A 16875-nucleotide genomic window follows, 5' to 3' on the forward strand; every position below is an offset into this window, starting at 1 on the left:
CTCTATTACGTGGTCGTATCTGTCTGTGACCTCAGCACTAGGTGTGGCGACAAGTGCATCTCAGGAACTGACTGGCAGGCAGCTTAGCTGAACTGAGGAGCTTCCGGTTCAGTGAGACCCTGCTCAGGCCAGTCAGGCAGAGGAGAGAGAGGAAGGCAACTGATAATGGCAACTTCTGGCCTCTACCTGTGGTGGTGCACACGCAAGCATACTCTTTTACATGCAACACACACACACACACACACACACACACACACACATGCACTAGACATAAGGAAAATAGAGCCCTGATTTACACACAAAAGCGTTATAAGTGGACGTCCTAAAACACGGATTTCCACTTGACACTTACTTCCCGGAGTGGAATTATGAGGCTGCAGAGGTTTTCCTCCTTGCTGGTGAAGCAGATGTAATTTGTGGAGACGAACATCTGACCCAAAATGTGCATTTTGTTAAACGGGGTCCAGAGGGTGCAGTCAGTGTGGCCATCCAGCTTTTCGTCTTTGGGCAGCCGGAAAATGGCCCGGTATCGCTCACTCTTTGCCCTGGCATCCAGGTCACTGCAAACCGAGAACTGCTGGTCAGGTCCCCAAGAAAGATGCGCCAGTGCCTTTTCAGTTTGGCCAGGGAGGGTCCTCAGCCCTTGCTTCTTAGTCTCTCCACACTCAGTCATCCCGTCCTTAGCTGTATATCGGTAGGACTCCAACCTCTAAGTACATAATTTTACCCCATCTAGCCATTTTACAATTAATAGCTGTAAATGTTTAAAAACATTGCACCAAAACCCAACCAACCAAACAAAAACATTGTGCCAAGTAGGACTAAAGAAGAAAGCTCATTCTCTTTCCAAATAACCCAAGACTTCTATCCGGAGTTATTCTTGGAGATTTCCCTTTTTTGTTTGTTTTGGATTTTTTGTTTGTTTTTGTTTTTTTGTTTTGTTTTGGTTTCTCTGTGTAGCCCTGAAAGACCTAATGGCGTTGTGAACAGCAAAGAGAATCTGCTGGGTGTCACTCTGCACCTTCAGCTACAGGGCCACATGAAGAGACCTGGGAACATGGTGCTTCTAGACACAAAGGTCCCAGATGTACCCTGAGGCCTCTGCTGACCACAGGATTGCCCCAGCTGACACTCTTTCTCCTGCTCAGAACTCTCCCCTCAGGCTTCCACATGAGCCCCACAGAGGGTGTAGTTTGCCTTTGACTTGGCTTCCCACAGAGAGCGAATGCAGAAGAGCCCTCAGCCTCCCTCTGCTGGTAAAGTCACCTCCATCTTTATCAGCACCAGAGCTACACACATCCGTATTCTTATCATGGCTTACGGAGATCTCATTTGAAAACCGCCTTCTTAAACTTTATCCTTAGGCTTTTTCCTTATGGTACCTACCCTCCCCAACCAAGTTTTCCCATTAGATTCTCCCATTCAGCCTGTTTCCTTATATAGCCATTTCCCCCTGAATGGCAGTATCCCTCCCAAAGGGAGGAGGGAGACACCTAAGACTCAGGAAGTAAACAGAACATACAGGACCCAGGAAGCAAACAAGACTTTCCAGGCTCAGCAACCTCCAGAGACACAGACTATTCGCCAGGCCCTTCCCAGGGTTAAAGGAGCTGGGAGAGGGCGCTGTCCATCAGGCTGAGCTGCCCTGGGTCACTGTGCAGTGGATACAAGCACCCTGGAGGGGTGCAGTCGCAGGAGTTGATGTCCATGCTGGGGTGGGTTTCCCAGTGACACACCCAAGCTCCTGTGAGGGACCCTAATAAACTCACTATCTCACTAAGCTAGATTTGGGTGAGCCATTTCTTTGGTTTGTCATTGGTGCCATATCCAGGATGAGTAGACATCTTTTTCTGTCTCTGGTAGAAAAGGTCACATGGCATCAAATATTTCCCGGACTTAAAACGAAACAAAACAAAAGCGTTTCTTCTCTGCCAATTGCCTTTGATGTTTCCTCTGCTAATTGCTTCAGACTTTTACTGGCTATATAGTTCATTGAGGTAATTAATAAACCTGTTGTTCACTAGGATGTCAGAGCCCAAAAGAACCCCCCAAAAGCATCTTCATCTTAAGCGCCCCTTTTCCCACTCCCACTCCCACTTGCATATCTGTGCTTTCCACTTTTCATGCACGAGATCTCCATCCTGATGTCCTGGAGGCAACTCCACTCAACATAATCAAAACTGACCTCTCGTGTGTTCTGGACACACTCTTCCTAGACTCATTTTTCCGTCTCTGGGATGGGCGATCAAAAGGTGTCATCGGCTTTCTCTCACCCCCTCCTGGTTCTCCTCCCACACCCACCTTTCCAGGCTTCCGTGCAGCTCCCCACCCCACGCCCTGGCTGCTGACCTCCTGCTCTGGGTCTTTCCCTCTTGGGCATCCTCTGTGTCCATCTGTCTGTCCCAAATGTGCATCTTTCTGTAACCGTGAGCCAAGCTCAGAGTGGCTCCAGTGAGAGGTCACTGGAGGTCAGTGTGGGCCCACTGCACTCCGTCTTTAGAACTAGCAGAGACCCCACTATGAGGCAGCGGAAGTGCTAAAGTCTACTTCTCTCACTGGCCTGGCATGGCTCAGGCAGCCTTTCCCTTCCCTGTCGTATCTACCCTCAGGAGAGTGATCACATGCTGGAAGTTGGTCAGAGCTCAGCGCCTGGGTGAACTGAAAAGTGTTCTGTCCCTGAGTTCTAAAGTTTTTCTCACCCACCGTTTCAGAGCAGAGACTTTCTTTGGAGATTTCTTCTTGAGCTTTGGCAGGGACCGGTCTTGTTCAAAGCCTTCATTGTCCAAGAGCTGCCTCATGGCTATGTTGGCAAGCTGCTCCATCAGCTTGAATGTCTCGTTGATGTTGAGGAACACGGAGAAGAAATGCTCACTGGACCGTGTGCTCACTTTGATCACATCTGGCAAAAGCAGCGTGGCGTTCTTCTCCAGCTGAGTGATGTCCACCCACCGGATCACTAGCTTGGCTGAACAGGGGCAACAAGATTGGGTCAACACTTACTTCATTGCTTTTCCAGCTACTGTAAGCTCGCAGCCCTGCTGCCCAACCTGCCCAACTCGTTTGAGCTCCCGATCTTTCTTTATTGTCTCATTTGTTAGGGGTTTATTTTTTCTTTTTCTTTCTTTCTTTATTATTTATTTATTTTTTGCTGTTGCTTTTGCTTTTTTGAGACAGGGTTTCTCTGTGTAGCCTTGGCTGTCCTGGACTCACTTTGTAGACCAGGCTGGCCTCGAACTCACAGCCATCTGCCAGCCTCTGCATCCCAAGTGCTGGTATTAAAGGCGTGCGCCACCACGCCTGGCTTAACTTCATTTGTTAGATGTAATTTGTGTTACATAAACCCTGGGATCAGAATTGTTAGACCAAAGTCATGCCTACTAAATCAACTACACCTTTAGTGATCCTTGAATACTCAATGAATAATTTGTTTGCACTTGTTGAATTGAAAATAGTTGAGTTCATCAGGATAAACAGTCTTGACTCACCCCTACATACATGTTTTTGGTATTCTGATTTGCTCTATGGGTTCGGGGGAAGCCTCGGTGGACTTTCCAAGAGTTCCCACTAAAACACTAGAGCACTCACCTTCCCTGCCCATTAGGAAGGAGGAAAAACACAGGTGGTTGATGCTGAGGTACATCCAGCCCTGCCGAGGGACCTTCCCCTTCCAGTAGCTGCAAGAATAATAGTTGACAAGTTTCTCTTCTTCAGGCATCCCAAACAGCCTATGGAACTTCACGATGGCCTCCTTAAACTTCTCCGTGTCATCATCTTCTTTCACATCGTTGATTTTGTTGTATTCGGCAATGATGCCCTAATCGGGGATAAAGCAAACAGATGGGATTATGACTGCAGATGGACATACTGGAATGAAACACTTCTTAAGACCAGATTTGTTTCAATGACCAATTCTCTTCAAAGGCAACCCATCAAATCCTAGGCTTCTGGAAAGTTCCAGGTTGGCCTGGAACTCACTGTGCAGTCCAGCCTGGCATTGAATTCGCTGTGATCCTCCTGTCTCAGCTTCCTGAAAGCCTCCATGCACGGCCAATTAACTAGTAGCACTTGTGTACTAAAAGACTGTCAAAGGATTTTATTGCATGTCCACTTGTGTTCATTAATTTCTTATGCTCACTAGAAACTAAGCTGTTTTATTTTAACATAAGGAAATCAAGCTTAATTTTTACTAAGTACATAATGACAGAGTCAATTTCTGGATTTTTATTTTAAACAAAACCAAAATTCACCATAGAAGGAGACACTGACTATAAGTCACTAATGGGCATCTGTCCAGAGACCCACTGCCTCAGGAGTCATTTGAGCTGAAGACAAGTGGATATGAGAACAGAAATTAACAGGACACTAGATTCTTTGACAGCTGAACAGAAGATATAATGTCTGCATAGCAAGTAACTGGTCTGATTAAATCCTATACTGAAAATTTTTGGTAACCAGATGTCTGTACTTCCATGAAGACTGTCCCTGTACACCTTTAGAGGAGGAGCTCCCAGGGCTGGAGAGATGGCTCGGTGGCTAAACGCACTTGCTGCCAAGTCTGAAGATCTGAGTTCAATTCCTAGGACCCACACGGTGGAAGGAGAGACAGGCTCCTGAAAGTTGTCCTCTTAGCTCCACAGGGGCGCTGTCACACAGAGGACAACACACACACACACACACACACACACACACACACACACACACACACACACACACGTTGATTTCAGAAACTGGAGCAATGGCTCAGCTGATAAGAGCACTTGTATTGCAGAGGACTGGGCTCAACTCCCAGCACCCACATGGCAGTTTACAATTGTTCGTAACTACAGTTGCCTGGGACCCAGCTTCCCCTTCTGGTCTCCACAGGCACCAGGCACATACGTGACACACAGGACAGTCTTTCATATGCAAAACACTCATATAAAAACAATAAAACCAATTAAAAAATAATTTGACTACACAATTCTTATTATCCGTAACCTAAGCAGTTTGCCACTTTTGTCACACTAAAAATCCTGGGCCATGTTCATTTTGAATCTAACCAACACTGTAACTTTTTCCCTTGGTTGTACAGTATCTGAATAGTTTCCCATGAGAACTCTGCCTCAGTCAGATAGAGGTGCCCTTGGGGCCTACATGTAACGTTTAAAACTCTCTCACCTCCTCTGTGGTCACGTCATCCTGATAGTCCCTCTGTGTGTGTCTCAGTCACCTTACCAACCTCCAAGTCTGGCTTAATTAATTCCTATTTCCCAACTAGGGTTCCTCCCCTCACACTAGCACTGGTGGGTCTCTGCTCTGTATACTGAAAGCATTCCCTGGATTTTATGGCCATTGCTACACCTTCCCCGCTGTGGCCTGCTGAGGTGGCAATGAGGGACCCCAGCAGAAGGGAAGGCTTCTGTCTTCCGGAAAGTATCCTCACCACTCAAGTGACTGAAAATCTTGGACACATAGCCAACGGCAAACAGACTCTCGACACAGGCCAGAATTATTACAGTGGTTTCCTGTCAAGATTCCCCACTCAGGTTTTTACAGTCATGTTCTAAAACGGAGACTTGACAACAACATTCCTACTGAGGCCAGAGCCAAATCCATGCCATAAGGTCACTCCCTGACCATCAGCCTCCCAAGTCAACATTTCCTCCCTGTGAAACCAAGAGACACTTAATTCCACCTAAAGGTCCTCAGCTCTATACTCTTTCAACTCACATTGGTGGAAAGATTCTGTTTGTATTTTCCTCAACCATTAAATATGAGTTCTAACACGAACAAGAGTGTCTTGAACATTTTACTGAGACCTAACACCTGGAAGGTATTCAGTGCAATACTCTTAGAGGAGGATATGTTGTGTCCCCAAGTTAGAATACATCTTAAAGAGCCATTCTTAGCTTTTTATTGTCTGATTCCAGCTGTGGATTGTGCAGCTACATTGTTCCAGAGTGAGCCGTACTTTTAAGTGTCTAGCTGTGAACTCCGTCTGTCATCACCAAGGCCAGCAGTCTGGCTGGCGTCAGAAGTGGCAACTCTTTTCCTGGAGAATATCTCAGATATGATCATTTTCCTTTAATTAGTTCTGCTACTTACCCCGCCCCCCCTCCCCAAGGAACAGCTCAACAGAGATGCTGAGTTCCATGGAGGCCAAGGGGGCAGGCCTAGGTTACTCGAGGCATGAGCAGCCTTCACTAGAGAGTTGCATGAAGAACACCAGACAACCAGAGACAGCGTGAGGCCATTTCATCCCTGCGTGGGAAGACTTCAGAAGGCGCTTGATGAGTTTGGAGCCAGCCTGGGCTACATAGTAACAGTCTGGGCTACAGCCTTAGACCATTTCCAACAACAACAACAATAGAAGAAGAAGAAGAAGAAGAAGAAGAAGAAGAAGAAGAAGAAGAAGAAGAAGAAGAAGAAGAAGAAGAAGAAGAAGGAACAAAAGAGAGAGCACACACAACTAAGAGAAGGAAGATCCAGTAATAGGAAGATAGGAAGCGGCATCAGCGTTTCCTAGGCAACCCCAGTGGCCTAGAATCATCTGGGAAACCTCAAGTGGGCTTTTATGTCTTGGTCTGGACCAACACGGGCAGGTCTCTTTCCAAAGTCAGAATAGGAAGAACGTTACAACTCTAAGTGATGCACACCAGACCACATGTATGGCCCTGTATTTTTGGGTACGAAAACACTGTGTTAAATATCAACATCTAGAATGTTCGCTTAAACTTAAAAATGTTTTTAAGCATGAACAGATTTATGAATATATAAAGCTAAGAAATGGTAGCTTGAAGCACGATGGCGCTTAGTGTGCATTCATCAACAGACCAACCGAGAGTTCCCACTTCCAACTTCCCCACCTTTAGAAAAGAGAGTCTGGAATGCCAGAGCTTTCCTTGGCTTTCCCGTGTGTGTTCAGCTGGGAGGCCAGGTTGATGGAAAATGGGGACAGAATATTTCTTTCCTTTAAATTCTGTGTGTTGTACTCCATCTAAAACAAGTCACTCAGGCTCTAGGCAACAGCTCCTCACAATGTCAGAAATTGCATGTATCTAAGAGGTCAGATGCCCAATGTTAATTTAAATATGTAAAAGTGTATTAAAAGAGTGAAATTAACTTGGTAAACCAGAGGCTGGCCAAGCAGCCTCTGTGTTGTATGCTTTAATCTCAGCACTTGGGAGGCAGAGGTATAAAGAGCTCTCTGTGAGTTCAAGACCACCCTAATCTACACAGTAAGTCCCAGACATGCTCAGACTACATAGTGAGACCTTGTCTCAAAACAAAGCAAAACAAAACAAACAAAAAAAAAACACAATAAAATGCTTAGCTTCATAATTAAGGACAAAAAATTAAAACATTAAGACATTAAACTTCAAGGCCATTTCAACAATGCTCAGGTTAAGAACAAACACTACAGGGCCGGAGAGATGGCTCAGAGGTTATGAGCACTGGCTGTTCTTCTAGAGGTTCTGAGTTCAATTCCCAGCAACCACATGGTGGCTCCCAGCCATCTATAATGCAATCTGATGCCCTCTTCTGGGCTGTAGGTATACACATATGCATAACAATAAATAAATACATCTTTAAAAAGAGAAGAAAAGAAAACAGGGGTTTTTTTTGTTTTTGTTTTTTTCTTAGAGAGCAAGTACCACTCTTTCAGAGGACCCAAGTTCAGCTCCCAGCACACATATCAGGTGGCTCACAACTCCCTGTCACTCCAGCTCTGCAGACACCTGCACTTGTGCACACATACCCCACACTCAGACACAAGCACATACACATAATTAGAATAATAAAAATAAGTCTTTAAAAATTGTAAGCGTGAAAGCAAGCATACGAGGATTCTGACATAATAACATATACTTAAGGTCTATTAAAATCCTTTGCCTTATTAAAGTATTTTAATTACTTCATCTTATTAATCTCCATCCCAAAGGAGCCTGGAGAAATATAGTTTGTGGCAAATGCCATGTGAACTAAAGTGATAAATCTACTTTTATTTGTGTCTGCTTATCCCTGCTGGTTTAGAAGCAGAGGTAATTTCTAGGAAGACAAAGTAAAGTTAATAATGGAGTTGTGTTCTGTTATTAAAACAACTGTGGTTGTATAAATATGGTAGATACTGGTCAAGGCAACCAAGAGCAGAGTCCAAAGTCACAGGAGCATGGAATACCACCGTTAGGATCAACGTGGTGAAACATCCAGAAGCAAGTATAAAAAAAATGCTATGTGTGGCTCTCGAATTCCTGTTGCCTGTATAGTCAACGATTGCATTTATAATGCATAACAGTTAATTAGATCTCATAAAAGAAGAAGCCTGCTAGCTCCCTTAATTATCGGACAACCCGTGAACCAGTAAGGCACCCGTTCGCGCATGAATGGTATTCTTTCACGCATAATTGCATTAATGGGAACTCCCTCCTCATGAATGGCTTCAGGGAAACAAACTCCACATAGTTAATGTAGTGAGAAGAGAAACCACTTGGCATAAATTGTCCTTCCTTCATTTGTCATCTAACTATTGTCCCTTGGAAGCTCTGGTTTCTTCCTCTGCCTCTTTCTTTATGCATTAGCCAGAGATGACAGTATTAGAGGCAGGACTGTGGGGGCCCCTGGTCAGGACTGTGGGGGGCCCCTGGTTCAGGACTGTGGTGAGCCCCTGGGTCAGGACTGGGGGGCCGCTAGTCAGGACTGTGGGGGGCCCTGGTTCAGGACCGTGGGGGGCCCCTGGTCAGGACTGTGGGGGCCCCTGGTCAGGACTGTGGGGGCCCCTGGTTCAGGACTGTGGGGGCCCCTGGTTCAGGACTGGGGGGGGGCTGGTTACCTATGTTGCTCCGTGTCTGTGAGTCTTCTCCACCCCAGCTGGCTGCTCTCTTTCATGCAGCTCCTCATACATGATATAACTAGAAATTCTCCTGCTCTCTAGAGTCACACACATGAATTGCACATAGAATCAGACTTTCATCAACACTACTCTCGATTATTACACGTGGTGCGCACAAACACACGCATATGCACACACACACACACACACACACACACACACACACACACACACACACGATCACAAAGTTGCCTCTAACTGGCCTTTGCCAGCGTGCTACCCCGTCCCTTTTCTTAGGTCTCTTCCGGTCTCTAATAGGGAATCCGCAACAGACACTGCGCATTCACTCTGAGGGAAGGCTGGGCGTGAGAATCAGGCTGGGGTCACGGTGTGTGTTCTTCTGTTGTTTAGTTTCAGGGTTGTACAAGGCCTATTTCAACTTCAGCTCCCTCCTGCAAACACAGCAGACCCTAAAGACAACGAACTTCCTGCTTCCGTTACTTCGTGCTCACGGAAGGGTTTAGTCAAGAAGAAGAAAGACGAAGTGGACCTTTCTACTGGAGTTTATGAGCAGCTTGCTGTGAGATCACTTCCTAGGATCCCCCTTACTTACTAAATAAGTTTTTTTTCACAATGTTGCAGCTGGGCGTGGTGGCGCACGCCTTTAATCCCAGCACTCGGGAGGCAGAGGAAGGAGGATTGCTGTGAGTTCAAGGCCAGCCTGGTCTACAAAGTGAGCTCAGGACAGCCAAGGCTACACAGAGAAACCCTGTCTCGAAAACAACAACAACAACGATTTCCTGTTTTACTAAAACCATCATTTGCAAGCTATCACACTGAAGAACAAGTCAAAATTTTAAGTCATTAATGGATACTACACCACCATGGAGAAGATGATCCCAGGATGGGGTATTTATGATCTAAAATGGCTTCCTGCAGAAATAGCATTATTTGTAAACATAAACTATGAATTCTGCATACATTTGGACAATGCTTTGAATGTGTTTGTAACACCAGTGAGTGGCAGATGAGTTACCGAGTGCCTCAGGACACAATAGCCTGAGCTTATGTAGCCCTCCATCCATGACGGTAAAACTTGAATTCAATCGTAGAGAGAGCCTGACAGAACCCCAGATGAAACATCCTCTTATGAAAACCAGAAGAGCACACTTTAACAACATTAATGTCATGAGACATAAGGAAAAGCTGTGGAAATGCTCCAGACTGAAGGAGATTAAAGGGATGCAAACTAAATTCAATTCCCTCACAGACTGAAAAAACAGAGCCATCAAGGGTTTGACCAACCCCACTTAGATCAGAATACACGGGACCAGGGAAATGGCTCAGTAGTTAAGAGCAACGGCCGCTTTTGCAGCAGACAAGATTTAGTTCTTAGCTCCCCTGGGGGCGTCCAGGAGCATCTGTAGCTCCAGTTCCTGGGCCTCCAATGTCCTCTTTTGACCTTGGAGAGCACCAGGCTACACATGGCACACATACATTCATGCAAGCAAAACACTTCTGCATGTAAAATAAATACATCTATTTTAAAATTAGAATATATGTTAAATATTAAAGTGATGTAATAATGACACATTTATATACATTGCTAAACAATGTTTAGTTTATTATTATTATTTTTTTATATATATCACTATTGGAAAACACACACTGAGGGATTTTAGAGGACGCTCCTCTCAAATTGTTAGTCAGTCTTAAGAATCCTAAGCCAGTGGGCTGGAATGGTATCAGCTAAGCCTCAGTGAAGGGTACACAAGTTGGTTATATACACTTCTTATTTTTTTCAGTATTTCTGGAAATTCTAGATTTTTCCAATAAAAAGGCTTTGGTTTATTTTTTTAAAATTTTTTTTTATCCTTTGATAGTTTTATACACTCATACTACATATTTCTTTTTCTTTTTCTTTTTCCTTTTCTTTCTTCTTTTTGCTTTGTTTCATGTTTTTTGAGACAGCGTTTCTCTGTGTAGCCTTGGCTATCCTGGAACTCACTCTGTAGACCAGGCTGGCCATGAACTCACGGAGATCCACCTGCCTCCGCCTCTGCCTCTGCCTCTGCCTCTGCCTCCCAAGTACTGGGCATTAAAGGCATGCACCACCACCGCCAGGCTGCACGCTACGTATTTCAATACCATCCATCCAAAAGGAAAGGGAAATGCTACTACCTGTATTTTTCCTCTTACAAATGTGGTGACGTCATTCTCGTTCTCGAAGATGGAGAGCGTCTGCAAAAGATTCTGTTCCAGCCATTCCCAGTGCTCAGTGACCTCTTTCCTGGAACCACCTGCACAAATGCAGAGAAGACAGCAAACAGATGTCACGTTTCAGCTTACGTCACCAGCATTCAACTCCGGCTAAGGAGACTGTTTGCCATTCCCAGAATTCTGACATTTAACCCTCAGAGAAGAGACACACGAGACAACAGGTACAAGGATACCCAAGAGCAAGTTCTGTGCTCCAGACCATTCGAACTACGTCAGTCCAGAAGGTGAGACTGGTTCAGAGTTGACGAAGCCACATACACTGCATGGATCTTTATGAACTGGGAGTTTAGCTCTTTCTTCTCCCTTCTAGAATATGTACTTTACAGGGCCACATAGATCTTGCTGTGGTGTGAGAGCTTTCTGTGGCTAAGCTCCAACACTGGGGGAGCTGCGGTGTGCCCGTGGAGATATTATGGAGTCATCTCACACACTAGGCAAAAATGAGCCTTGTTCAATTACGAATGACACATGAAAATGGCCCGTCGCAGACGATGGTGGCCACCCCTCCTTAGCACAGCTGCCTTGAAACACAGAGGTGAGGGCCATACTTGAAGCCTCCAACCACGTCACTACATTCCTGTCAGCTGCTAAGAAACACATGTCACCTCACTCGGAAACCTCCAGGTAAGCCGTGTAGCCTTGCAATATGTGTAACTACCCTGCAGGGCATAACAGGATGAGCGTCAGGATGAGGTTAGATGCTGCTGGAACAGATCTCCTCCATCACGATCTTATGGGAGGAAAAACAGCTTTACAGATGGTCTGCCCGGTTACACATCTCCACTGCATGCGCTTCCTGTCCCCACACTGAGGAGCGAGCTTGTGGTCTCCTCAGTTCTTTGGGTGTTGCCTAAGATTCTAAAGTTATCTCTTAATGGAGATCTCAAGGATGCGCATCTTCTCCATTCTTTGTCACAAGTCATTCGAGATAGCACAAGTTGGTTTCCAACGAAGGAAGAAAGGTGAGAGATGCGAATGTTATCTGCAGTTGTACTCAGATCTCTGGTCTCTGAATTAAAACATCACTAGCACTGACAGGCGTGCTTAAGGGACTTCAGGGCCGCTGTCGGAGGAAAGACAAAACGAAAAGAGGAACCCACGTTCACATTCCTTTACTTTAGGACTAGACACTGACATGGCTGACAATGGAGGCTATGCGGGGCTGCTGCGGGTGCTCAGCTAACATGTGCAAGGCCCGTGTGTTCAATCCCAAGGATTTCCACAAACGATGAAATTGTAAAAATGATGCTCTCATAAAGGATAGTGAAAAGGTTTCCCAGTGCAGCCGTTGTGTGAGCCCTAAAGACCAGGTCTTCTGCACCCTAGGCATCTTCCGTGGCTCTGGGCCAAGGGCAAACACGTGAGAAAGCAGTGTGAGGGCCACACAATGTTGTGGCAATACCTGGAACTCAAGCTAACCTGGGGCCCTCCACTTGGCGAGCATTACTTGGCCATCTTCAGACAGTTTTTAATATCCATCTCAAATTCTCTACAGGTAAAATGAACACATATAAACAACAATGCATGCTGTTTCTCTCCTTCCCACCTCAGACCAGCCTCGTGGAGACTATCAGGGAGGGTGTCTGTAGACACAGCTTAGAAAGCAGGGAATTCCTTCTAATGCAGTGTAATGATTGTTTGGAATATTTGGGAAACTAGCCAACTTGAGGAGTTTGACAGAGGTTTTTTTTTTTAACTCTTTGAGTAATAAGTTTAAATAATAATTGGAAATTTTTCTTTAAAAATTTTCAAACAAAAACAATCAAACAAAAAAACAGACCCCTGGGCCTCCCATACTCTGGTTATCTTTTTGAACTGTGAATTTCTCACTGAAAACCCGAACCCTTCTTTGTCAAGGTCACTAACACCATGGGCTGTGAGATGCTACAGTATCAAGGGCACCTTGCAGAGTGAACACCAACTAAGTGTCCTCCATCCTGCAGTACCATCTGCGCCTGTTGACATGGCCAGATGTACTGATCCTTAGAAAAGAGGCTCTCTGAGAGATGCCCAGGACTGCAAGTCCTGTACAGCTCCCAGCCTCTGCTTCTGCCTCTTATGTGCTTCATTGTATGCCCATCACAAATGTGTCAGAAGCTGGGTGTGGCTAAGCAATGGAGGGCTGCTTCTTGAATGGCATCTTACCACGCTTTGTCATTTACAAGAAATCACACTATGACATTTACACACACACACTCTCTCTGTTTCTGTGTCTCTGCCTGTCTGTCTGTCTCTGTCTCTGTCTCTGTCTCTGTCTCTGTCTCTGTCTCTCTCTGTCTCTCTGTCTCTCTGTGTCTCTCTATCTCTCTGTCTCTCTCTCTGTCTCTGTCTCTGTCTCTGTCTCTGTCTCTCTCTCTCTCTCTCTCTCTCTCTCTCTCTCTCTGTGTGTGTGTGTGTGTGTGTGTGTGTGTGTGTGTGAAGTCAGCCTTGGGCATCACACCTCTGGCACCATCTACATTAGTTTTCAGATAGGCTCTCTCTTTGGCCTGGAAAACACTTTCTTAGTTTCTCTTCCTATTGCCGTGACACTATTCTGACAAAAGCAACCTAAGGGAGAGAGGCTTATTCTAGCTCACAGTCAAGGGTTCAGTGAGGCATGGCAGAGAAGCAAGCTGACGTAGGTCTCACCAACGGTCTAAACCGGAGGGTGATGGATGTGATGCTGTGGCTCGGTTCCCTTTCCCTATTTACATGGTCCAGAACCTCAGCTAGGGAATGGTGCCACCCACAGTGGGCAGGCGCTCTCCCCTCAACATAATCAAGAGAATCCCACACAAGCATACCCACAGGCCCATCTCCCAGGTAACTCTAGAGCTGTCACGTTGACAGTAAACACTACATATGGGACTAATCAATGAGGCTAGGCTGGGGTTCTCCTCTTCCCCATGCCTGGATTACAGGTCCAATTCCACCACACATACATCCATCACACGAATGCTGGGGGACTAAGTCCATGTCATCAGGCTTGTACTGTCATCCAGTTTATTGACTGGACTATCTCTTCAGCCCAATATTTAGATTCCCTGTTACACCTATGTGGTCCAAGCCATTGGCTCTGCCCAACCTGAGCTTTCCTTGCTTGTCATGGGTTGAGAACTTTTATCTGCTTTAAGGTTTAGGGCAGAACAGATGTGTCGTAGCTTTGCACAGCTTCAGACTGCTTTCAATATTTACTTTACCCAGGGGTCCTTATGTACAGCTCTATCACACCCATGTCCGCAGTAGGAATAGTGTGCGGATGTACACATTGACTTGACAAAGCATCTACCCATAATCCCAACATGTAAAAGGCTCAGGCAGGAGGATTGTTGTGAGTTTGAGGCCAGCCAGTACTACACGGAAAGATGGTCTCAGAAATTGTGAATGGGTGTACATGTGCGATGGATCAGCAGTTAATGTCACTTGCTGCCAAACCCGGTGACCTAAGTTCACTCCCCAGGACCCACAAGGTGTTGCTCTCTGACCTCCATATATACCTACGCCACTCTCACGCCCAGTCATAACACCATAATTGCTGTTTGAAGTGGCCTGACAGGAAGCTCTTTTGCCATGATTGACAGGCTCTGGTCTGCTCATGGAGCAGTTTGTGTAAAATGCGTTTGAACTCAAGAGTGACAGAAAGGGCTTGGCTGCTAATTTTCTGGAAAGATCCCATTTAATCAAACAGAGCAAGAAAAATAAGCTGAGCTGTCTGGACTAAGCTAGAAAAAAAAAAAAAGACAAGAGTTCAGGGGGCAGGTCACCCAGACAAAGCTCTGCTGAGAAAAACTAAGGCCCACACCTGATGTCCTTCAGGTTGTGTAGACATTAATTTCTAAAAGATGGCACGGGCTCATAAACTGTCACCGGTGGGTCTCACACCTGTGCCTGGGCAAATGTTCAATGCTCTGTGTGTGAGATGACGGAGAGCATTTAACCACTCTGGTCTGACTCCTCACCCAGTGGAAAAATGTGTCTGCGCGTCCACGGCACGCTCTTGAGACAGACCCACAGAGCAACTTTATCCTGCGTGACTTAAATGTTTATAAAAAGGCATTGGTGGCTTCGGACCTCTGCCACGTCACACTCCTGTGTTAGGATGCTGTGTGCTGTAAGCTTCTTGCTGCTTCAGGTCCCTTCTCTGCGCTATGTAGGTAATGACACTTGCTATGTTGGTCCGTGCAGGGGATTAAGTATGACGGCATGTGGCACATCTTTAGCATGGACCTAGGGCACAGAAAGCCCTGGGGGAGCTGCTTTGCTGTGATCACCACGCACAGCAGCAGAGCACCACGCCTTGCCTTGAGACAGGACTCTGAAAAGGTTTCTACCTTCTCACACGCGGACATAAAGAAATCAGCAGCTGCAGGACTGCCGAGTAGCATGTCCTCTGCAGGTCTCTGCTGCCCTTGGCACCCTGCTGTCTGGCTTGCAGAGTGCCCAGATCACCACAGGAAAGCATGCCTGTGCAACGCCTTGCGCGCACGGACCGTGAGCTGCTTACGTAACTGCTTCTAATCTCTCACGGCTCCTAACAATATGCTTGTCATCCTGTAATCACTTTGAGAGAAGAGAGCTCTGGGAACTCCATGTCTGAGTTTGGCCATAAGGTGGCTGGCATTCTTTACTACGTGCTAGGTCACCCCCATGGTGGGAATGTAAGGTCTTATCTTTCTGGATGGCAATTGGCAGGAGATGTTAAACATGCACATTCTTTCTTGAATACCCTTTCTCTTTGTGTGTGTGTGTGTGTGTGTGTGTGTGTGTGTGTGTGTGTGTGTGTGTGTGTGTTGGAGGTGTCACGAGTGGGCGTTGGTTCTTTCCTTCCATTACGTGCATCCTGGCAATCTAAGTGAGGTCACCTGCTCAGCAGAAAGCGTGTTTACCCACTGAGCCACCTCACTGAGCCAACCTGCATGTTCTTTGGCTCCCAGTACCTATTCCTATACTTTTATCCTGAGGTGATATAAAAGTCTGGCCAGAGACTGAGCTAAGACAACCATTACTGATAGTAGGCTGCTCAAAATACAGCAGCAAAGTAAACAAGCTTAGAGTTTTAAGAAAAGCATATTGACAAGTTAAATTATGTCATATGTTCAATAAGTCAGTACCTATTGATATCAGCGTTGCAAAAAATACATCTTATTTATATAGAAAAATATTTTCAATACTGTACTTTTCATTTGCTTTAGAATACTTATGTGTATACATTATATATTTATATAATACATTCATAGCATACACCCATATAAATGTATATAGTAAACACACATCATACACATAAATATTTACCTATAAATGTTAATGTACAAAGTATTTAAAGTATGTGTCTATATTCTTGGGTCTGAAATTTTTGATGGCTTCTGATATGCTAGTACAGCTTTCTCCTTTTTAATTTTTTAAATCTATATTTTATTAGTTTTGTAATGAACATATATTACTTGAAGAAAAAAAAAGCAAAAAAATATTTCTTTCAAGCTTTTGTATTCCCAAAGATATAAGCACAGCCCTTGAGGACTGGGATGGTCATACTTTTGCCTTGTTTTGAGGCGTGAGGATTTCAGCTCAGTCTCCCAGAACTCACAGGACCGAAGCTGGGCATGGAGGTACAAGTCTGGAATCCCTGCACTGGGGAGACGGAAACAGGTGGATTCGTGGGGCTCACTAGCCAGCCAGCGTAAGTTACCCTGGGGAGCCTCAGGCTAATGAGAAACAAGGCCACAGAAAGCAAGGTTGAAAACGCTTGAGGAGTGACAACCTCACATTCATGCCTACATATGTGTGCACACACTCACACACCTGCACCT

The 16875-nt window shown here is 45.5% G+C and overlaps 1 protein-coding gene across 1 annotated transcript in view; it reads right to left on the bottom strand.

Moving 5' to 3' along the window:
* Nucleotides 1-16875, bottom strand: part of TBC1D9 (TBC1 domain family member 9) — a 108335-nt gene that overhangs the window by 41696 nt on the left and 49764 nt on the right. Inside the window, exons 3-6 of the mRNA XM_084756184.1 lie at nucleotides 10991-11109; nucleotides 3586-3814; nucleotides 2704-2965; nucleotides 353-560 (exon numbers count right to left, since the gene is read on the bottom strand). Of these exons, the coding sequence (XP_084612310.1) occupies nucleotides 353-560; nucleotides 2704-2965; nucleotides 3586-3814; nucleotides 10991-11109 (818 nt within the window). The remainder of the gene's footprint in view (nucleotides 1-352; nucleotides 561-2703; nucleotides 2966-3585; nucleotides 3815-10990; nucleotides 11110-16875) is intronic.

Source organism: Acomys minous, assembly GCF_964271855.1.
Source record: "Acomys minous genome assembly, chromosome: 14".
In the NCBI taxonomy this organism is placed as follows: Eukaryota; Metazoa; Chordata; class Mammalia; order Rodentia; family Muridae; genus Acomys; species Acomys minous.